General features: G+C 37.9%; 1 protein-coding gene across 2 annotated transcripts in view; it reads right to left on the bottom strand.

Annotated features, from left to right (window-relative positions):
- NRP1 (neuropilin 1) overlaps positions 1 to 24372 on the bottom strand; it is a 136396-nt gene that overhangs the window by 29477 nt on the left and 82547 nt on the right. For both annotated transcript variants that reach the window (XM_004691170.2, XM_004691168.2), the window contains exons 7-9: positions 12327 to 12482; positions 8085 to 8229; positions 1035 to 1366 (exon numbers count right to left, since the gene is read on the bottom strand). In XM_004691170.2, the coding sequence (XP_004691227.1) occupies positions 1035 to 1366; positions 8085 to 8229; positions 12327 to 12482 (633 nt within the window). The remainder of the gene's footprint in view (positions 1 to 1034; positions 1367 to 8084; positions 8230 to 12326; positions 12483 to 24372) is intronic.

The raw sequence follows: 24372 nt of genomic DNA, 5'->3' as shown, positions 1-24372 counted from the left end.
TTACTGAGCTATACCTGAAGAAATTAAGTTGGTGAATTTTATATGCATTTCATTACAATTAAAAATTTACAGTGGTCCCTTAGGAAAAGGGGAATTTCCAGGTTCCCTGCACCACCCAAGGGAGGTTGGGACTGAACAGGAGGGAGAAGCACTTGGAGGAAGGAGGGAAGAAAAACAGGGAGAAGAAAGAGACCTGGAGGAGGCACACGGGAGACATGTGAAGAAGCTACGTTTGCTTGTTGGTCCTGGACTGGTTGAAAAAGATGTGGTGAGAGACCCATGGGGAGGTTGACCATGACGGCATTTATCTTGATTTTGCTCTTTTCCTTCCAGACTTATCTGGATGTTTCTGACCCTTAACAATTGGTCCTCACCAGAATGTGCCTTACATTTGTGGCAGGCTTTGGGTTAACCCTGTTTGGCTGGGATCCCCAGGAGAGGGAAGGGTAACATTGAGAGCTTAATTTGGGAACTGCATTCTTTGTCTTTGCTTTATTGCACATTAAGCATATGAAAGTTCTGTGCCATTGAAGGTTTTACACACCAGAGTATGTTTGTCTTGATGCAGTAGATGGCAGAATCTATTTAAAGCGGCAGGTTTGGGGATTCTGGATTTCCTCTCTCTGCCCTCTAGCAAAATTAGAAATGGGTGCTCTAGAAAGGTAGAAGGGTGGCTAAATGATAGAGTAGAACCTGCAGAGATTTTGAATTCCTACCGGGACTGCTAATGGGAACTGCTACCTCTGCCCTCACCGTGGCCTCATCTGCTCTCTGACTGTTCCATTGTGACTTTGTCTAAGATGTGGAAAGGTGGCCAGGAAAGCAGTTCTCCTCATTTATCTCCGACTTTACACTCAGTACCCCAACCCTGTCTTTCCTAGAATGGGCGCTTTTTCTGGTTCTCTCACATACCTCTACTCATGACAGTTTAAAACAAGAAAGTCCAGCTTTCTGAGGAAAATGTTGGAGATCATGACCTAAGACAAGAATGTGAGGGAGGATGTCCTCCCTGGGTGGGCTATCCCAGACCTCACCTTGGGCTTCCGCTTGCTGTCATCCATGATCATTTTCCAGTCTGAGCCATTGTTGCTATGCCCGATCTTGAACTTCCGCATGAACACTTTGTTTTCTCTGTGCTTCCCGCCCTGAATGATGATGCCCCTCACGATCTTCTCCTCTCCTAGGTCTACCTGCAGCCACTCATTTATATATGGGTGAGGCGCGGGGGGCAGGACCCAGCCAGACCGACTGGTCACCAGGCGGATATTTTCAGGCATCCAGTTTCTCTCTCCTTGGTTTGATGCTGTGATCTGGGAGTCAGAAATAAGCCCAGACACCATCCCCAACATTCCAGAGCAAGGATAGTCTGCAGAGTAGAAAGAAATACATCACAGAAAATATGAATTGATTTTCTAAAATACAACATATTGCATAAAAACATCACCTGTACCCACTCAGATACATTTTAAAATATCGATCATTTGGCATTAAACTAGATCCTTCTCTCCCTCAAACTTTCCTCCCACTTTTCAGAATGCCTTTCCCTAAACTTCCGAAAAGAGAAACTCTGGTAAACACATGCATTTCCCCCTTTTTGAGTTCTTCTAAGTGTAATGTCAAACTATTGATGTTTCATAGTCTTGGAACCATTAATATCCCCAGATAAAATATAGAGCTGCATAAAAGAGATTTGGATTATGTCAGCTAGGTAAATGTAAAGAAATAATAGCAACAGCAAGAAATGTGCCAAAACAAAGGCTAAAAAAACGGTGACAAGAAGATGAAGAGAAAGAAGGCAGTTTCCTCAGCTTAAAGAGTAAGAGTCCATCCTGCACCATGGATGTCCCCACATTTCTAACTGCCTTAGGAATCATTCACATGAATATCCCCTTGTTATTTCAAAGGTATCACTTCCAGACTGATAAAAAAAAAAAAAAGCAACAACAAACCCTTCTCCATGATACAGAATCCTTTACTGAAATCTGTATTCTGATTGGTGACATCACCAATCAATCATTAATTTAATTCACTGGTGCCTTAATAACAAAATGATGTACACTTCAATTATTCTCCTTTCAAAAGAGTACATCTCTCAATCAAAGACTTGAGCAAGAATGCACAGAAATCTACTTTATTGGGAAATAAATCAATGTTATATAACATAATCAAAATGTAACCTAAAAATATAGCCATTCTAAGTGAGAGACTTACTAATGTAAATAAATTGTGTCTAAGTGTTTAACAGAATCTTTACAAGTAATTGCTTCGATACTTTCCACGTGAGTTGTATAGTTCAGATCATGCCAATGTCTTTGTCAAACATTTCGTGTCTCCTCACCTAAAATTATACATGTACTTTCAAAGGCAGATGGCAGGTCTTCCTTATTTAACCCCTTTCACTAGTGACTAGTGAAATGAAGAATTTTTTTCAGCTTGGGTGGCAGGAAAGGCTTTCTCTGTCTGTTTTCTGGACTATTTAAAGTCTTAATTCATTTCCTAATGTTGTGTCATTTCATCATTTATTGGTCTTTCCTGGTTCCTTTTCTGGATCTCTTTATTGTCCTTCAGCTACTTCTCTCATATAATCATTTACTCCTTTAAATTGCTGCTATTTGCCTCCTGAAATTTCAGTTCTTTGCAGACAGGAACCAAATCATAGCTTAAAATATCTATGACTCCTTGTGACTGCTTTATACATAGTATTTGTTCAACAAATATTTGTATGAATCAACTTGTTAACACCATCCATGGCAAGCTGTCATTTTTCCCAAGCACTCTTTCCTGTAATTCAGTCATAGTATTTACTCTAGACTAGGATCTGGAAACTAAGAATAAATTCTATGAGACTAGAAAAAGATCTACAAAATCCACTTTACTGAGGGACTATGAAAGTACAGTATTAAAAATAGAAGTCACAGTTTTTGGTTGCTGTACTCACACCTACAAGATTCAAAAATGAGCTTTTATAAGGAAAATATTTAAGTGGTAATTAGAACCAGCTGTTACTATTGGGAGAAACATATAATTAACTTGACTAAGAGACCAGAACCTTCACCAGATTAATGCCCTCCCTTTAATGCAAAGTCGAGTACATATCCACAAACCTACGGTGTCCATTCAGCTGTCATCTGCATATTGAACTATCATTTCTTGTAAGCCTGCTGCATCCAAAAAGAACAATGGGAGATATGTTGATTAGCCTTTGACTGAAAATTACGTAAAAATCACTATTAGTAAGGATTAGAAGAAAAGTTAAATTAGTAACTCATAGTTTGGGAAGATGTTACGTTCTGTCTTTGTTCTCTAGTATGTTGACTCAAGTGTGTTTTAGCCTGGCTACATGCCAAATCCCTTGGAAAGAGTGTCCCTAGATGTAGCAAATAGACAAATGAAAATTACAAAACAAAAACAGAACACCAAACTAAATTGGAATTTCAGATAAATAATGAATACTATTTTTAGTCTAAGTATATCTCAAATGTTGCATACAGAAAAAACCAAATACACTTAACACTAAAATTTTACTTCTCTGTATCAAATTTAACTGGACATCTTCTATTTTGCCTGGCAACTCTGCAAATCTTAAATCAACCTTAGATGATTTGGAAGGGTGAGTTCTTTGTGGGGCATTAAGGTGATTATTTTGTTGATGCTATTTTCCAGTATACTCTCTGTACTCATCTTTAAAGGGAAAACTGAAATACACTGGTAAATACTCAGTTAACTTTTCTTTTTTAGGAATGAAAGGTAATTAACTGGGCAAATGTGAATGTATGTAATTTAATCTTCCCATGATGCCACAGAAGAACCTCTGGGTGCTGCGGTGCCTTAGATCATTTAGAACTTTGATTATCATAGAACACAGTGATATATGCAGAAGCATGGTTAATAAATGTCTTGTTAACAAACAAGAGTTAACAGAACACCTAATGTGTTCTAAAATCAAACAGTAACCCTCAAAGGTTATTTACACTAATTTCTATCATTGCCAAAATGATAAACACTACTTTGTCAAAATAATGAAAATGCTTCTTAATCAATCACCTATAAAGCAGAATGGCTGTTCCCATCTTGTTTTCTTTATATCTTGATGTGGTGACACATCGTTGTATGCACAAGATTGGCCAGGGTTACTATCTTTCTAAAAAATAATTTCTGAATACAAAAATTAGGTTAAAACTTGGGGACTCATAAAAGACTTTGGAAGTCAAATGATATATTAACATGATCAACTTTAATTCAGTGGGTTTTTTTTTCTTTTTTTAATCTTGCCTATTCAAAAAGAAAAAGTGAGAATTTGAAATCCAGTCACTTGTTTATCAGTAGGTATGGACAAAGTTTCAAGTCACTCATTTATTTGTTCATTCATTAAAAAAATAAGTCGTGTATATGGCGTCGCAAGCATACAGGATACAGTAAAAAATAAAACAGGGCCCTCCCTGCTGGCGCAGCGGGTTAAAGCATAGCACTAAGAAGCTAAAGCCACTTCAGCATGAGTTCGATCCCCGTGTGCCCCGGAGGTGACCACATGGTGTGGCAGACCTCTCCTGACCCGCCCGCTCCTGACTCCCTTCAGCAGTGTACTTCCTCAATCTGCCTGTACTGCTCCCCGCTCTGTCTCTGGTGAATCCTCTCACCCTCCACATCTCTGGTTTGTACCCCAGTTCTGTATGAATAAATAAATAAATCTTTTAAAAAAAATAAAGCAAACATGGCCCCATGTTCATGGGTCTTCATAGTCTGGCAGGAACCTGTCAGCTTCTTTCTAGAAACTCTGCTTCCTGGGCATTATCCTAGGTTCATTTTGTGAATTCATAGTACTGTTTTACTTACTAGATAACATTTAGAGACTTAATCTACAACAGGTGTGTGGCAAATATTCCTTCATTTAATCTTCATTATAATGGAATTAAGGTTAATTGACTGACTAGGAAATGGAGAGGTGAGGGACACATCCATTGAGTGAACAATCGAGTCAAGGCCTAATATGTCTTTCTATCTTCAGTTCATGTAACCAACATTATAACAGGCTGGCCTCTCCAAAGACCTGCCTACATAAACTACTTGGAGATTATAGCTATCTCACAAGAGAGAGAAAGCTTCTAAAATGTACTAGGAGTCATGACTAAGAGACTAACAGTAAGAGCCTAAAACCAGTATCTTAACTGGAAGAAAAAACTGCTACTTGAAATAACTGTAAATTAGAACATATGTGAAATATTAAGATATTTTATTTTATACATCTATGTTTTAAATAACTAGGTCATAAAATCTTTTTTTAAATATCATAAACTTTTTTAATATCATAAATTGTCTTCCTTTACAAGTGAAGTCTCATATTCTTAGAAGTTATCTCAGGGTAATGCTTGTGAAAATGAAAAAGAGCAGTTCATAAATAGGTGTTATTTAACTAAAAGGAAAACATGGAAATTCAGATTTCAGACTAGCAAGTTTTGAGTTTTCATGAAGTTTACCTCATTTATTTGGTACACTGACATGAGATTCAGTGGGTGGAATGCGTCAGAAATTCCCACCCTGACCTTAAGTAGCCTTGTTTCTACAAATTTATGGGTAGTTTCTAAATTTCTAATCCTCTGAAAGTGACTTAGAACTTTCTCTCCTTTAACTGCTGATCAAAGGTAAAACCAAGGTTGTAGCTAATTTTTCAAAGTCTATTCTTCCTCCAAACCCCTCTCCACCCAATTCCTGCCTCTAAGACCTTGAACTTTCTAAGTCATAGATCCTAAAACAATAAACAAGTCTGCCTCTGAGATAGAAATAAATAAAATTTAGGTAAGAAAACAGATGTCAGTTTTTACTTTCCCAAATAAATGTCCCTACTCTAAACAAACACAGTTTTGCTTTATTTTATTTTTTTCCTCCTTAGTTAGGTCTCTTCTAAATTGCTTGTAATTTCATGGAAGCTTGTCCAGAAGATTTTTTTTTTTTTTTACTTTCAAAAGTCAATCTTTTCCTTCTCCAGATGTAACTGTACTAAAGAGGATAAAAATAAAGACAATAGTGCTGACATTCATGGAATGAGGAATCAAATGCCTTAAGTATGTATACTTACACTAATGTTATTAATATTATATTAAAAGATAGGTCCCTCCCTAGTGGTGCAGCGGGTTAAAGCACAGCACTGCAAGCCAGCCACAGCTGCTTCAGTGCAAGTTCAATCCCCACCCTGGAGGTGACCCACATGGCGCAGCAGACCTCTCCTGCCCCACCTGCTGCTCCCTTGAGCAATGTACTACGTCAATATCACTATTCTGCTCTCCACTCTGTCTCTGGTGAATCCTCTCACTGCCCCTGTACCTCTGTCCTGCACCTCAGTTCTGTATGAATAAATAAATCTTTTTAAAAAAAGATAAATCACAGATTTCTAAGTTGATCACTTTTAATTACTTTTTGATGAACCAGTTATTGACTTTCATTTTGAAGTTTGGAGCTTACTTAGAAATTTACACAATCTTTCTTTTTGTAAAAAGTGATGATTTGCAATGTTCCTTAAATGAGAAAGAACTCTAAAATGACTGGTATTTAATTCAGAATAAAGAGTGGTCACATCGGAAGCCCAATAGACAAATCATAGCAATACTGATTGCATTAAAATACTGAGGATAATAGTCAAGATTATTGTGCTACTTGGAGTTTTTCCCTGACCTGACCTACATTTTTAGCCACTTGATGTTTTTAGTATCTGATTTTATTAATCTCTGAAATGGTTATAATCCATTAGCTTATATCAAACTTAACATACTTTTAATATTTTATTAATGTTAGAAGAAATAAGCTAAACAGCTAGAAACACTGAAAAATTGGTTTCTCAGATGAGAATACTTATTCAACAAGTGATGGTTACATATTGAAATAAAACATAAGATGATGTTGTAAGGGTAATTAGTGAGTAAAAGGAAACATTTTCACAAATTAAAACTCTTCCTTAATGGTTGCTGGTGAGGTCTGCTGCAGACTTTAAAATTAAAAAGAAAAAGGAGATGAACATTTCATATAGCAGTCATTTGGTATAAATCTTCTCCGTACTAGTCAGTGTGCCATGCACCCAGGTGTGTAAAAGGCTTGGTGCAAGGCTTCAGGAAGCTTACAGACTAGTGGAAAGGCAGCATTTAGCCAGTTATCTCCCATGTGCCAGACTGAACTTTAGCTGGGTTACCCACCTACTCTCCCACCATCACAACAACCTTCATGGCAGACACTAATATGACCATTTTCAGATAAGACAACAAAGACACTGAAAAATAATATACTACCTAAAGAAATAAGCCAGTGGCTAGTACTGTAGAATTTAACTCATTTGTCTAAATCCAAAGCATATGCTCTCATCTACCAAATGAAAACAACATTTTATCAAAAATTACCCTCCCTGTAATTAAAAGGTTACATAAAGGAACTCTTCTGCACTGCAGGTGGTAATTCAAACTAGTACAACCACTATAGAAAACTGTTCGGAGGTTTTTCAAACCACTAAAAATGGAGCTTCCATATGACCCAGCAATCCCATTCCTAGGTATCTACCCAAAAGACTTATTCAAAAAGACACCTGTGCTCCCATGTTTATTGCTGCTTTATTTACAATAGGAAAGACATGGGTTCAACCCAAATGCCCAAAAGTAGATGACTGGATTAAAAAGATGTGATACATATACACAATGGAATATTACTCAGCAATCAAAAAAATAAACTCATGCCCTTTGCAGCAACTTGGACAAAGCTGCAAAAGACCATGCTTAGTGAAATAAGCCAGACAGAAAAAGAAAAATATTGGATGGTTTCACTCATAGCAGGAGCCTAAAGGACCAGGGGAAAAAAATAATAATAATGAACAACTATAAACCAGAGACATTTTATGGGGGTGGAGTGGAGGATGGGATCAAAACTGGAGGGGGGGATAGTGCACTGGACTATGGTGCTGACACATGGGTGATTTGGTGATTGGAAGCCCACGGAAATTACAACTGAGATGGAAAAAGGCACAAAATGATGGAAAAATAAACTATTATATTATTTTAAAAAAATGGTTACATAAATCAAAATTAGGCTACCTTTATGGTAGTGCTTACCTGTTATCTTGCAGCCATAGACTTCAAACCTCATAGATATACCAGTTTCCCAAGTCACAGGTTTGATTCGGACAAAACGAGTTATCATTGGTTTGTTGAAAACGCCAAATACAATATCAGTGGGGTTGGTGTTTCCTTGAAAGATCTATATAAAAAAAGAAAGGGCTCTTTAATAATAGACTTTTACTTAAAAACAAATTCAAATGTATATTTTTACAGATCTTTACAAAATTTTTTACAATTTCAGCATTGCCTATCGAAAGTGAGGTAGCATTAACAACTTATGTTCTTTTTTCAAGTGATGGGAATCATAAAGGATCAGGTCTAATATTGAATGTTGTCCTAACTATCAATTCAATTTTCTAAGAGTTCAAGCACCCAAAGGCACAGTTATAAGGAAGACATTTGTTAAAGAATACTTGCCGCTATCTAAAAATGTAGGAAATTATTAACTTGTAGAATATTGTGATATTCCATGGGAACTCTCACGATTTTACTTTCCCAGGAATCCCTCCAGGAGGAGTGCTTTTTCAGTTCAGTGTAGAGTCTGGCTTTTTGAAAATCCTAGGTCATGTTCCCAGTGAAGACAGTAGGTTAAGTAGCTTTCTCCCACTTCTCCATGGAAGATCTAACTCCTGACATTAATTAAAGACTTTAATGCTTTTCAGTTATTGGTAAAACTGTTTTAGTGGTCAAAATCAAACCTGAGTTATGAATGCTGTCACTAAAAATCAGTTTTTCCGGAGCCTTTGTCTCTAGTTTCAATAGTGAGTCATTTTATTTTAAGGAGGATGATGCGTGGAACTGCAGGGTGTAAGGAATGGCAGTTACGAGCTGGTTTCCCACAAAGGTCTGTCAGAGTCGCTCGCTCGCTGGCTCTACCTTGGTGTGGTGCCACAGCAGTGTTCTAGCAAGGTCTCTGGGGGATGGAAACCGCCATCACAGGACACACACTAGACCATCCTCAAATGGAACTGAAAACCTCCACTTTCCTGTGTTTTACTTCAGTCTGGATTTGGGCACAGACTGTGTAAATTTAACATGCCTCAGTGTGAAGCCCTGGGTTACCTGTTATCTTGCCTGGCCATATTCCTATTAGGTTGTGTAACTAGAACCTTACTGAGCCCCTTGGTGGGTTTTGAGATTTCTCGCTATTTTCCCAGACAGATTCATGGAAAAGGATCACAGTTTCCCAAGGTTTGTACATTCTCTGAGAGAAAGGGCAAGGAAAAGTCAGGCTGGTATTTTTATTTTATTTAGTTTAAGTGGCCTGCACAATTGATGGTAGTCAAATGCTTTACAAAGTCAGCTGTTAGACTGATCCCTCTCTGGAGACAATTTAATATCATAATTTATTCTAGCCTGTGATGGCCTTTAGAGCTCTGTCCTACTTCAGCAAATCTCTCTGGGAAACAATCTGTGTGGGATCATTTTTGTGTGACAAAGAATAATGGGTAGTTGCCAGAGGAGTCGCGTCCCAAACCATGGTGCTTAAAGGAGGGTCAACAAGTCCATTTCAGGAGAGAACAGCATCTGTCAGGAGTGTCGCAGCTCCAACACAGGCTGGGGAGTGCACATTTGTTCACACGGAGGGAATTTTATGTTTGCTGAAAACCAGGTCAAGGAACACATCCCATTCAACATAAAGAGACTGCTGAGTTCTTACTTGTCAAAGGCAGTTTTTGCTGAGGTGTGACCAACTCTCTGTGAGGAAAGTCAGTTTTTGGTAGGGGGCAGTGGCTGAAAGGCCCCAATGCAGACAAGGTAGTGTGGGAAGCAAAACTAGGCTTCAGATGGATATTTGGATTTCACTTAAGTTCAGTGTAAAGGATAGGCCTTCCCAAAATGTTCAGAGAGGGCTTCTAAAAGGTCTTAATTTAGCATATAGATTATTTCAGGCTGAGGTCAACTGAGGCCCAGCAGGCCTATGAAAAATTTTACCACTCCCTATGTAGGAGGAGAAAACTTAGGGGTATTATCCAGAAGTATGACTTTCATCAGAAATAGCCTTTCTATCAAATAAACGTATTTATGCGGCAGGGCAAACATCTAATTACAAAACATCTGTTTCTTGTCAACACACAGCACTCTTTCCTCATCATGTTAATCTTCCTCATTTCTCTTTGAGGACCCAGGCCAAATCCTATTCCTTAGATCAAAATGTATATCCTCATTTTACTCTATTCGTTTTAGAATCCACATCCATGTAGATTCTCCATACATATGTAATTAAATTTGTTTTTCTCCTACTAATTTATCTGATGTTAATTTGATTGCTGAGGTAGCCCAAGAAGGACCCAGAATGGTAGGGAGAGATTCCTGTCTGTCTTTACCAATGAAAGTGTCTAGACAAATGCCATATTTTGCTGATCCCATATCCATACTGCTGCCTATGCTGGAGGCACCTCTGTGTTCCAGATAATGGACCTACCATGAGCCATGTACACTGTCAGACAATGTTCTTAACATTCCCTGTTCTGGCCCAGGCAAACAAACGATGGACAATAAAGTAGACATGTTGCATGTTGCACAGTAGTGCTTATTTTATTTTTTTTTAAGAAATGGACTGAGGGTGCTAGGGACAGCTCTCCTTGCTCTTAGTAGGAGAAAAAAAAAACAAAATTAATTACATATGCATAGAGCATTCACATGGATATGGATTTTTTTTTTTTAAGATTTATTTATTTACACTTATAGAACTAGGGTATAGGCCAGAGGTGGGGTGGGTGAGAGGATTCACCGGAGACAGAACGGGGAGCAGAATAGGCAGATTGACAAAGTACACTGCTGAGGGGAGCAGCAGGTGGGTCAGGAGAGGTCTGCCGCGCCATGTGGGTCAGCTCACTGGTGGGGGATAGAACTTTCGGTAGTAGCTCCAGAGAGCCTCATAATGAGGTGCTTTAACCTGCTGCACCAATAGGGAGAGCCCTGGATATGGATTCTAAAGCCAACACAATAAAATGAGGATATATGTTTTGATTAAGGAATAGGATTTTGACTTGGTGCTTCAAGGAGCAATGAGGAAGCTTCACATGATGAGGAAATAGTGCTGTGTACTGACAAAAAAACAGATGTTTTGTAATTAATGTGTGTCATTAATATTAGTGTTTTGTTTTCCTGAAAGTAAAGCATATCTTCAGAAAAACCACTCCAAAATAAGAATAAATCTTGAAACTTTGATCAATATGCACTTCACATTCAGAAATGATGACTGTGTGGAATTTGTTCCGCAGGTGTACTGTTGGTTTCGTGTCCTTCAGGGCTAAGATAATGGCCTTGACTTTGCCTGTCCATAGAACGTTTTTCCCACAGAACAGCTGTCTATCTATATACACTTCCATCTTGCCAGTTCTAAGTATGAGTAGGGGTTTACAGCTAATCAAAAGGATTAAATAGTTCCTTTGCCTCATACCCAGGAGGCTTTCTCAGTTTCAGATCAGAAAGAGAAAGCGAAGACCATGAATTCTCCAAAGAGAGGCAAGGACATACTAATGGACTGCGCAAATCTACAGTTTCAAGTTACCTGGCTCTTTCCTACTATTGTTATTAATTCTAATTTTTGGCCTCCAGGGCGAGCTTTTAATTTTAGGAAGACAGCATGTTTTCAGAAATCTTTTGATTAGTAAAGCAGAGCAAGCAGAACTTCAAATAAATGGGCAAGCTGAGAAAAACATCTCAGTTTCAGATGATTTAGGGTAATGTGCTGGAGGCAGAGCAATGGCTGCTGTGGCCTCCTTGGTTGAAAGCGGTGGGGAGGTGGGACAGCATCCGTGTGATCTGCCTTTACTACTATTCATTCTCACTGAAGCCAAGCACACTTGTAAATTAGTTCATGAACCACAGAGTATAAGTGAAAAGGGGTTTTCTAAAAGCAGGCAATTACTGAGAAGAATGAATCTATGACAGAGAATGAAGAAACAGGGAAAACTCACAACAAAACAACTCTTTAGGTTCGAAAGGGCAAGAGTTTATCCTGTGGAAAGCCAGTGTCCCCCAGGTTCAAAGTGACCTTTGAGTCTGACACTTCATTTAGCTGGTGTTGACTTTTCTTGAACATCATTTTGACTTCTGGGTCTGGGAGCATGAGATAACTTGGTCAGATTAAAATCTCTAATTGTACTTTTCATTTTAAATCAAACCAAAAATAAACCTGGCTAGACAGAAAGCTCTCAAGCAAACAAAGTAAAATTGATCATCCATTTCAAAGGCTGAAATGGTTAAGGGGATGGTAGTCAAACTTACAACAGGCTTATTTCCTTCTTTTATGGTGATCCAGTCTTCCCCATTGGAGCTAATTTCTATTCGGTAAGTCTTGACATAGTATTTCTTCTTGGTTTCCTTTGAAATGGCTCCCTGTGTCCCAACAGCAGTGACAAAGCGCAGAAGGCCCAAGTCTACCTGGAAGACAATATAAGCCATGGTCAGCCACCCAGTCTTGGAGCTCCACAGTGTAGTTTTCATATGCCTAAGATCAGTGAGTCCTAAAATTCCATTTGGTGTTGATAACCCTTACTGTTTTATTGCATTCATTTTAAAGAAAGGCAGTGACATGATAAGCTGTCAATAGCCTTAGTTGACAACAGCCAGGAAGGGACCTTGAGGAGTTCTGCAACCAAGATTGTTTGATTCCCGGTACCAAAGAGAAAACTGGATTCAGTATCACACACCTGTGTCTTCTGAGATTCAAAAGCTTCCAAACAGCACATTAATTAATATATGCTATTTTACACATAGAGAATAAAGATAAACAAGACATATTGGATACATGAAGAGACCGGGAAGAGAACTCAGGTCTCACATGCAATGATTGCCTATGATTCTTTAGCATCCTACCTCTTTTTAAATGGAATGCATTCGGAAGCAATACTGACTTTGAAAGCACTGTGATTATTGTGACTTGTGAAATGGGCCATAGATTTATAATAAGCAATGGAATGGAAAGAGAAGGGTAAAGTATGGATTTCGGTCTCATCTTTAAATTCCCTCCTGCTCCATGCCTTAATGTGGCTTCATTGTAGCTTAGCTTGTAGGAAGCTGGGCACTGTCTTCACTGGGACACAGCAAGTGCCTCCGCAAGACCACGGTTGGGACTTGCAAGCTTCTAATAAGTTTCCAGGCAACAAACTCTTCAACACTCACCTTACCTCCATCTGTCAGTTGCTATCTCATATCTCTGAAATTGGGCATCATAGTAGTGATGACCAAAGCCTAAAGGACTCATGAGTTGTAGTGCTTGAATTATTCTATGGCCCTGTGACATGGGTGGAGATGACAAAGGTCTAAGCATCAGGCTCTCAAGGTCTGGCTTTGTCACTAGCAAGCTGGACAAGTCACTTCATTTAAAGGTTCCTATTATTCATGTGTAAAATGAAGCACTTGCAGTAAATAACTGATAATAAGCCCTTTTCAGTTCTGACTTTTTAATGATACCATGTTTTCAGGGACACTGTTTTTTTTTCTTTAAGTATATTTATTTTCATCATTAGTAATTAAGAGCACCTTTAAAAACAAAAACATTACTGGTTTCTATATATTAGAAATATATATTTCTTCATATTGGAAAATGTATCTTTTTATTACACCCTATCGCAGCTCTATGTAATATAGAAACTTTAAAAAACTGAAACACAATATAGTTTCCAAAGCAATGGCATATTACAACAGGTTATTTTTAAGAAGCAAGAGAATTATCACTTCCTGAAAACAGCAAAAAAACCAAAAATCAAAAGTTTAAAAAAAAAACAAAACCCACTTCCCACCTCCACCACAACTTCTAAACCCTTCCAGTTACTACATGACAACTCAATTTTCAGAAAACAATATTTCAATTAACCCTCCAGTGCCTATAGGCCACAAACACCTAAAGAATTTCCATTTTATGCACAGCCTACCTCCTGAAGAATGACTATTGTCTCTCATCAACTGCTTTTTTCCCCAAGGCCCTTGAGGTAGTTAAATCAACACGTTGCCAATTCACTTCACAACTGAAATAAGAGTTACATGCAGGAAAAACAGCAACATCTCTGACCATGGAAGTCAATTTTAAGTTCCACAATTCAACAATAGGAGATTTCATCTAGAAAGGAAGGGGTTCCCATTCATTGTAAAACAATCTTTATTTCATTAACCTGATGCTAAAGATGTAAAGTGTATATTCTGCATGCAACCACCAGATGTGAGAGGAAAAGGAGTAAGGTTTTAATAGAAATTTGAGGATAATAGTGGTGGATGTTTTAAATTTAACAAGTATTTATCCAATACAATTTTATGAAATGATAATAATTGTTTAGTGAAATTTTCCATTCTTTAAAAAAACGAGTCACAGTAATTTATATGATTTTGTGTACAAATTTTTAAAAAGGGAAGCCATCCATTTTTGCCAGATTTAACATTAAAAATACTGTTCAGTTCAAGCTGAATTTTAGAAAAACAACAAATATTTTTGGTATAAGTGTGTCCCCTGCAATATTTGGGACACAAACAACTGGTTCATTGATTTCTTGACTCAAATAGAACTGGGTGTTGTATGTGTTACATATCTGACTATTCCAGATAAATACTTGGGTGATCTCAAGCTTGTGAAAAAAAACTCTGATTTCCCAAACTGAAGTTAATGAGTACTCTGGATTTGGTTGCACTGAGCAGTGTCAACCTTCTCGTATGCTCTCGAACACTTTAGTGCTTTACGGACTGTCCTTTGACTGGGGCCCAACACCACATACACTTTGAAGCTCAAGGGCTCTTAAAATCTTGACATCCTGAAGTCCAAGGGAGCATGAAGCAGCACTATTTAAATAAACTTCTCCTGTCAAACTTACAAATGGCTCTTCAGATTGGAAATGATTACATTCCCAAGAGTCCATACTCAACTTATGTTGATTTGAAATAATGCTAACATTTCATTTCTTGACTATTTTCCTAATTTGAAAATTTTGAGTTAGGAGTAAGGTTTAGTTAGAAAAAGAGTAAATAAATAAATAAAAGATTAACTGGTGGTTGATGAAATAAGAAGAATCCTAAGAGCTGAAATAGCTGACTTTCACAGAAGGAGCAACTGGAATTAACTAGGTATACCCAACATAGGTCCCAGCTAGAAGAGCCCTCCTATGGAACATGCATGAATCATTAGTAAAAAAAGAAAATATATTATCTCAACAGCAATGAAATGCATTAGTAACCTCCCCTGTGATAACATAAAATTTCTTGCTGTGCTTTAAAACTCTGCAGATACTTTTGTACCACACTGGAATACTTGACATTTTATTTCATTTTCTTCCTAACATTAACACTGGGTTTTAGTAAGTATGAATGACGGCCTCCCAAAATGATTTGGGCTGGGACCTGAACCATCACAATTAAAATGGAGTTCTGGGCCCTCCCTGGTGGCACAACGGGTTAAAGCACAGCAGCTTGAAGCTATCTGAAGCCACTGCAGCATGAGTTCAATCCCTGGCCAGGGAGGTGATTCACATGGAGTGGCAGACCTCTCCTGACCCACCCACCAGCCACCCGCTCCTCCCCTCAGCAGTGTATTTCAGTGGGTCTGCCTGTTCTCTTCCCCACTCAGTCTCTGGTGAATGCTCTCACCCCCACATCTCTGGCCTGTACCCCAGTTCTTGTATGCATAAGTAAATAAATCTTAATAAAAAAAAAAAAAAGGAGTTCTGGGTCAGAACTCCAAGACACAATCTCCTCTGACTGTGGGAACTTTCTTTAGCAACCCTAAGGAAGTGGTTTTTGGTCCTGTCTCCCTAGTGACTTTCAGGAATGTCCTAACAGTGATCTTGGACCCTCAAGAGTCTTGAGTTTTCGAGGTGTACAGTGCTCACGCTGTCGGTTTCTGTATAAGAAGACACCAGAGGCCACAATACCAGGAGGTTTGTCACTTGCATAGTGAAATTGTCTCTGCTAATTAACACACTGGTCTTCAACTACCTTTTGAGTCTGACCACTGTATCCACACACTATCTCTTAAAAAATATTTGTTATGACTGGACCTTCCTGGTGGCGCAGTGGGTTAGGACACAGCACTGAAAGCTGGCTACAACTGTCTCAGTGCTCGTTGGATTCCCTGCCTGGGAGGTGACCCACATGGCGTGGCAGACCTCTCCTGAGCCACTCACTGCTCCCGTCAGCAGTGTACTTTGTCTGCTGCCTGTTCTGCTCCCCACTCTGTCTCTGGTGAAGCCTCTCACAGCCCCTGCACCTCTGGCCTGTACCCCAGTTCTGTGTGTATGTATAAACAAACAAACAAACAAATAGCTATTACTAATGCAAGAGAAATAATTTCTTTTCTTAAAATTGTATTATCATTGTTAGTTTTTTGATAGGGTAGGATTTCTTCCCGCAGCTGTGTTCACGTTGCTCTCTCAACACCAAAGCTTCCACAGTCTTCACCATGGCTCACTGTGGTCCTTTCCCTTCCACTTTTTCCTTCCCCTCCCCCTCCCTTTGGGGCTCTTAAATCTCTGGTCAGCTTTCCAGGGTTGGTTTTGATGTTTATCTTTGTCTGATCCTTTGTTTGGTTTCTCTATATCCCATATACTAATGACAAGGTAAATAATTTCCATCTGAATACCCTGGTATGTAAAGTTCTCTTGACTTTCTCCCCCTCCCCACACTTTTTTTTTTTTTTAACTATAAAAGACTTTTCACATTTTGGGGTCTGGCAGGCAGAGTAAGTCACTTGTTCCCTAGGATGTTCAAGTGCATGTCTCCATCTCTGAATTCATCATGTGTTTTTGTTCTACCTCGGTTCAGACTTCAGTGAATGCTTTCAGAGAGTATCTACTTTTCTTTATAGAAAACTAATAAATATCTCCTGAAAATTCATAAGATGCAGAAAATATTAAAGAAGAAAATAAAAATCTTCATAAGACACCAATTGGGAATATACTATTTGGAATATAGTAACAGCTTTCCAGAGTTTTATTTTCTTAGGCAAAGTCCATGTGAAAATTGTTTGGGTGCTATTATTTTTCAAATGTAGCCATACTACTTCAGTGTTTGAATACCTGCTTTCATTTTATGGATATATTTCCATGCCAAAACTATTTTCCCACTATTTTCAGTGCTTTATGGTATCCATGACAGCATGATTTACTTAACCAGTCTGCACCTTTGAAAACTTTTATTCCATTTGATTGACATTCATTAAGTGGACACAGTAATGGTCATCTGTTAAGAGTTGCATTAAGTAGTAAGGACAAAAAGATCAGTAAGAATTTAGGAAACATAAACACATGATTATAGAGGTGAGCAAAGCATACAAGGCATGATGCAGCCCAGGGGAAGGAGAAACACTTTTTCCAGAAAATTAGGAGGCAGTGGGATTGGAGAAACTCCATAAATGATTTTGATGTCTCAGATATGGATTGAAGGGTACACAGTAGGCATGGTACAAGTGGACACAAAGATAGAGAATGTTCTAGGGCAGAGGAACAGGAAGCTTAGAGACAAGAAGGATACAATTGAATGAAATAAAGAACATGAAGCAGCCACACCTTTTTAGACATGATTTATCTAGGAATATATTGATCTCTAAAGAGTATTGTGCTCTAGTTATTTTGAAGCTTAAATAAAAAGCTGACATGAAAGCCATTCAAAGTCAGTCATTGACTTTTCTGTTGGTGACTTAGCTTTTTAAATTATGATGAGGTCTTACCAACTTCACATTATAAAAGGCAAGATTGATGACCCAAAACAGGCAGCTGGAAAGACACAGATACAACCCCAGAGTGGTTCCACATAATGCCAGGATTCATCATCCTAAACAACACTTCCTTTCTTTTCATAAAATTTCAGACCCACAGCAACCAATAATTGAGTAACCTGCTTTCCCTAAATCAAATCTGCTCTGCTCCAATGACTATTTTCTTATTTTAAAAGAATAGCATTATTTCACAGCTGCTTTATTTTTAATTGGAAGATGGATGTGATTTAACATTTGAGTTTCATGTACTTCTGTTTAACATTAAGGAAGACAGGAGTGTGATGATGGGTGGGGGTACACATGGAGCTATCAAACACATTCACTAAAATGGTTAGGTGTTTCACTCTTGTATTAGACGTATGTAGACATATGTTCTTATAAGAAGACATGTGTAATATTTTAATTCTGTAGTCTGAGAGCTAGTCTTTGATGTAGCTTATATAGTACCATTAGCAAAAATAAACACACACATTCTGTGTCCAACATGATTATAAAATTCTAATATTGCTAGAAGAATGCCTATTGACATTCCACATACAAAAGAACAAGACATTGCTAGATAGCAGAATGCAGAAGCAGAAAATCCAACTTTTATTTTGGATGGAAAGAGGCACACTAGTAGAAAAAACTGCTGTTCTTATCTGCTTCTTGGAGGGAGGGGTAGTGGCAGTAGTTGGCTTCCTAGTAGCTCTTCTGGGTTGAGGGCTCCCCATGGCATGGGATGTAACTACATTCTTGACTTCCTCTTTGTTGTAAAATGTCTACAGGTATAATCCATCCTGCATTTTATGGCCATAGCATTGTTTTAGTAATGACAGGAAACACATTCCCCAGATAAAGAGAAGCCAAGAGAGGCGCGCATTTCATTGGGAATCACTTGAGGACAAAGCACACGTTTTAGCATGTGTAGTAAGTCATGTAGCAAACCTTTGCAAACTGCTGGCTAAATACCAGCATGCAGCCTCTGAGCCATGAAAAGAATATTGTTGTTTCCTATAATACATAACCAGCTATTGGTAATGTCATAATGTGGAAAGCCTCATTTCTAAAATGAAAATCTGTCTTGCCCAATAAAATACTGCCTACTGAGCTGGCACTGGCAAGGGAACAGTTACCAGCTTTTAAGATTCCCAAGGCAGGTTAATATAAGAGATTGAAAAATGAAGGGATCAAAACTAAAGTCTGATTAAAAAGAGGAAAAAAAAAATGGGGAGGGGAGTGTGTCAGATTTTTTTAGAGCCAGATTCTGATGATTCAAAGAGCCATTAGTTCATCATTAGACACTACAAGCTCAAGAATATATTTTTAGACAATTGATCCAATTCCTTAGAAAACACATTTTTCCCCCCTCTGACAGAGTTTAAACATTTGAACATCAATGCTGTTTTAGGATATATGGGTTTAGTGCACACTGGATCATTCCTTAACATAAAAACCTGGACTTTTTATTGTTACCAATCACAATGCAATCACTTTCAAGCTAGTGACATAATTATTTGCCTCTTTATGTATTTTCACCACTATTATATCACAACAAAAAATACGTAGTGTTAAAAGTACTATAAATAGAAAATTAATGGGGTGAACCCTTTGTGTCAGGGATATTACTGATTTTATAATTATTAAATAATTATCTCTTTCAACAATTTCACAAAGAATGGTTTCTGGGCAAAGGAACTGAGGAGTAAGGAGACGTGTGTGCTGTGTTCACAGTCTCACAAGACGTATCAGTGATTAAGCAGCTCTTACCCTAATTTCAGACTGGGTGGCCATACACATATCTACATTGCTTTAGAGTCAATTCACATTGTAAAAGCGTAATTATCAGCAGATAATCTAGAATTTCTTAGTAAACAATAATTAAATCTTAATAGTTATTCTTTTGGGACATGAAATGTTTTGTATAATTATAGAGAAGGTGAGGCCATTTATGATTGCTGGACTATCAGTTTAAAATTTACATTAGCTCCTAGAAAGCACAGCTTAGCAGAAGATGCAGGTATGCTGTTGAAAGATAAGATGGTAGTGATGGATCACTTTTAGCAAAAGATAATGAAGAAATACTTTAAAATTCTGGTAAAGAACAAAAATATCCAAGTATAAAAATGTGTAATGCTGGCAGAGCTTCATGAGTGTTCTTTTCTAGTCTGAATGAATACTTTTCCCATAGTTAAAGGAAATTAATTAAAGGAAAGGATTTTTCAGGGCGGAAAACAAATACTGGTTGCAACAAAACCTGTGCTGATTGTAAAACAATTGCAAGTGAAAGAACAGAAGAATTTTCCTACCAGAAGACGTGATTCAGCCAGCTAGAAAAACGTTAGATAAGGGTGTAACAGCACTGATGCAGAAGAAAGGCTGGCTTCTCTGTCTGCCACTGCACTTGGGGCAAAAGAACATGGAAAAGGGTCAAGAAAAATGAAGTCCCCAAACAAGTACTGACCTTTGTCATTTGGGGTTGATAAAACAAGATAATGCTTATGTTAACGCTGCTGTGTCTGGACTTAGGACACATTCTCTCACTCTCATGTGAATTTTTTTTGGTGCATAAATCAGAAGCAGCTAATTAAATAAGAAATATTTAATCTCATATGCTCTTTGAACTGGAATTCCATCTGGTCTTGTTTGAATTGTAAAATCTGCTATCATTGTTAAATTGGCAAGTAGCATTGGCAAAAAAAGGGTCTCCATGAGTAGGTTTCATCGAGAGACATTTCCAAAAACCAGAATCCGATTCAATCACTCCAAATAAAAATCATAAAGAATGTAAGCACAAAAATGCTGTTCTAGGATGAAGACCTCAGTGTAACTGATACAGCATAAGGTTTTATAAGATCTTAATTTGAAAGAGTACTGGGAACTGTAACACCAGCATAGCTTAATTTAAGAAACACATTTAAGACAAATATGAAAGACTTGAGACATTATGAGCTAATGAGATGAATTTCCCCAAGTCCTGTTTGAACAGGTGAACTAAGTCGTGGACAGCCCTGTCCAAACAATTTGGCCCATCACACTGGCCATTAATTGCCATGTTAGACATAAAGCTTTAGATCTTGACTAATGATTATCTCACAGTTTCCTGGAAGGAGAAGGCTGAGAATATAGATGTATAATTGGAGCATAATCTGTCCTTAAATGCCTGGTTGTAACCCAACCCAGAACAAGTTAAGAGGTTGCTTTTCTCTGGCCTACCAACAGGGTCTCTGAAATATTTCCTCCTAACTCTCTTCTCAGAAGCAGATGGAATTCTCCTTTCCTGTACTAGTTCCCTCATGCATGAGTCTCTAATAACAAAGGCTTCTCTGATTCAAGTACACCTAGCATTCTCTGGTGAATTCTTTCCCAAGAGGGCAAAAAAACCCATTCTTTTGTGTCAGGGAAAATATAACAGTGTTGTCTTCATTATTTTGTGCAAAACCTGATGGTTTTTTCCTTTCAAATCTTCTAGAACAGGTTACAGTAGTGATCAGAAAATAAAATATTACATGTTAATCCCTCTTTTATTTGATTAAATTTGGATCTTCTAGATATAACCTATTCTAATAATAAAGGAAGAAAGAAATGAGATCATATTTGGGTTCCCACAGACTCCAGGATACAGTAATCAACTCTTTTATTCCCATATATAGAGATAAAGAGAAAGACTGATTAAATCATTATGCTTTAGAATAGTTTGCTTTATATTTTAGAAACATATGGCTATCTGAAGGACTCTTTTCTTCTTTAAAATGAAGTGGTTTTACATCAATACTATGTTAATTTGCAGATGGTTACCTCAGTAACCTTTAATAGCTTGGATAAGAATATGAATTTAAGTGGGTCTCTCTTCCAGCTAAGGCATTCAGGAATTTTTGTTGGGCAGTAAAAGATTTAGGAACTTAATACATTTAATTAACATTTTTGAATGATTATTGTAAGCTACATTAAATTCAAGACCTGAACTTAATCCTTTGATCTGGAACGAAGACAAGTACTTAGAACAGACCAAATGTAATCCCTAGAAACTTGGTTAAGAATTTACCTTACAAACCTTATTGTAAAATTTTCTTAATTAGAATGTCTTAAGAGAATGCCTTAATGCTACAATTTTTTAAATAGTAACCAATCTCAAATATGTATAAAAAAGATGTAACTCTCTAGTCAAAAACTTCAAAGAAGAATCATAGCTTGTACTCATGCTAGGAAGATTTATCAACAATGATTTATAAAGCACCTATAACATGGAGCTTAGGGACTAGTAATAATGTCCTCTTCTCTGACTCTTGATACCACCAATTATATTGTGTAACAACTATGAAAACCAGGAAATGTTCTCTTAGAGAAGATCTGAGGATAGATTGCACAGGGAGAGGTAGGCGTGAGCAAAGTGACCAGTCAAATGGATTGGTATCCACTTGACCACAAGGATGCAACTAAATGTTCTGTAAGATCTGGCAGAACATTCCTAGTTCCTGATATTTGTGCCCAAAAAAGAGGATACAGTAATGAAAGAATGGCTAAGGAAGGTCTATATTGCAACCACTTCAAAATTTATTATTGCTGCACATAATTTCAATAGAACTGCATTATGAAAATAAAGCATTTTTCATTTTTATTTAAAATGTGCTGGAGTGGGGGTGGGGTAATATCATCTAATGAATGGCCAGGCTGCACTGTCACACAGATTTACCTAAAAGTTTAATTATGGTGTTTCACACACCAAAGGTGCTTAACTAAAAGAGTGAAATTAAAGTAAACTGAAGGATGTTACATATCCAGGTAAAACCACTTAATTCATCAAATTATCAGTACATATTTATTGTATGTCAGGCTCTGTAAGCAAGTAAACCTATGTGGAAGTAACAATAATAACAGGTTCAAATTAAAAATTGCAGCCATAACAAGAGATGAGGAGCTATGAGATTCAGAAGAAGGCACTATTAATTGTGGAAGGGGAAAGAATGGTCTTTATGAACCCCATAAGACTTTGGTTGGGGAAGGGGTCAGGGGCAAAAGGATCAGGGAAAAAATATCCCACCCAACTGCCTACATTTCAAAATATGTAATATGATGAGTATTTTCCTCCTATCTGACATTTTTTGGCAAAATTCCTTTCAAAGGAAGAGTTTGTATTTTCTCCAGTCCCACCAAACACACATCATCCCTTGGCTGGGCCTTCACGTTGACTACAAGCCTAAGTCAGAAAGGGTCTGGCTAGTGACAGAGTGATAATGAAATCTTATTTGCGATTAAATTTCACATGACCGTGCACAGTGCTGCTGAGGTCATCCTGCTAAAATGCATGCTTTCATGGCCTTTGGGAATCCAGGCAGTCCCGGGGATGAGATCTAAGCCCCAATCTGTATGAGTTAGAGACTTCTTTCTTGAGCCTAATGCAAACTAAAGACCTAGCCTCTTGTTATACCTATGTTTACAATAAGATATTTCATTGAAATGTGTAAAATTTCTTTAATATTTTCTTTGGGGACTCACACTACTGTTGAAATTATACAATTTCCCCCTCAAACATTCAAGAAGAGCACAATGAGTTTAGAATGTAAGCTTATAGTGGTGGGGATTTGGGTTTCTAATATCCATTGCATTTTGGAGGGAATTTGTTAACATAATTATTATCCATAACACAAAAAAGTGCTACCTACTTGGATGAAAGAGAAGGAAGGTTAACAGATTCCTGTTCTCTAGTCAGTGAAGGTAAAAGTCAAATAAACAATAAATATCAATACAGAGTGAACAGAATGCATTAAAAATATTCAGTGAATTCTGGGACGACAGGGAATAAAACTAGATGACACAGGCAGCATGTATTGGTAACAAAGCACAGGCCCTAGCAACACTCCATAGTTTTGATATTAAATAACAACTGGGGGGGTCCTCCCTGGTGGTGCAAGGGGTTAAAGCACCACATTATAAAGCTCTCCAAAGCCACTGCAGCATGAGTTCAATCCCCCACCAGGGAGCTGACCCACATGGGGTGGTAGACCTCTCCTGACAGGCCCACTGCTTCCCTCAGCAGTGTTCTTCGTCAATCTGCCTGTTCTGCTCCCCTCTCTGTCTCTGATGAATCCTCTCACCCACCACACTTCTGGCCTGTATCCCAGTTCTGTAAGCATAAATATATAAATCTTTGAAAGAAAAAAATCAAGCTGGAAAATGTTTAGTAAATCAGCCATTCCAGCCTTAGTCTCCACCTTTCTCCAGCAAAAATACCAATGCCTAGCCCATTTAGTTGTGTCTGGTTGTTAGTAAGATAATAATGATGCATTTGTACACAAACTATAAGAATGTAGTCCTGGCCCTACCTGGTGGTGCAGTGGATTACAACTCAGCACTGCAAGCAAGTTGCAGCTGCTTCAGTGCGAGTTCCATCCCCAGCCTTGGAGGTGACCCACAGGAGCAGATCTCTCCTGACCCACCCAATGCTCCCCTCAGTAGTGTATTTCATTGATCTGCCTGTTCTGAACCCTACTCTATCTCTAGTAAATCCTCTCACTACCCCTGCATTTCTGGTCTGTACTCCAGTTCTGTATGTTTCAATAAATAAATAAATCTTAAAAAAAAAAAAATAAAAAAGAA

This window comes from Condylura cristata, unplaced genomic scaffold (genome assembly GCF_000260355.1).
Source record: "Condylura cristata isolate star-nosed mole 26May11 unplaced genomic scaffold, ConCri1.0 scaffold00030, whole genome shotgun sequence".
In the NCBI taxonomy this organism is placed as follows: domain Eukaryota; kingdom Metazoa; phylum Chordata; class Mammalia; order Eulipotyphla; family Talpidae; genus Condylura; species Condylura cristata.
This window is presented reverse-complemented; position numbering and strand designations above follow the sequence as displayed.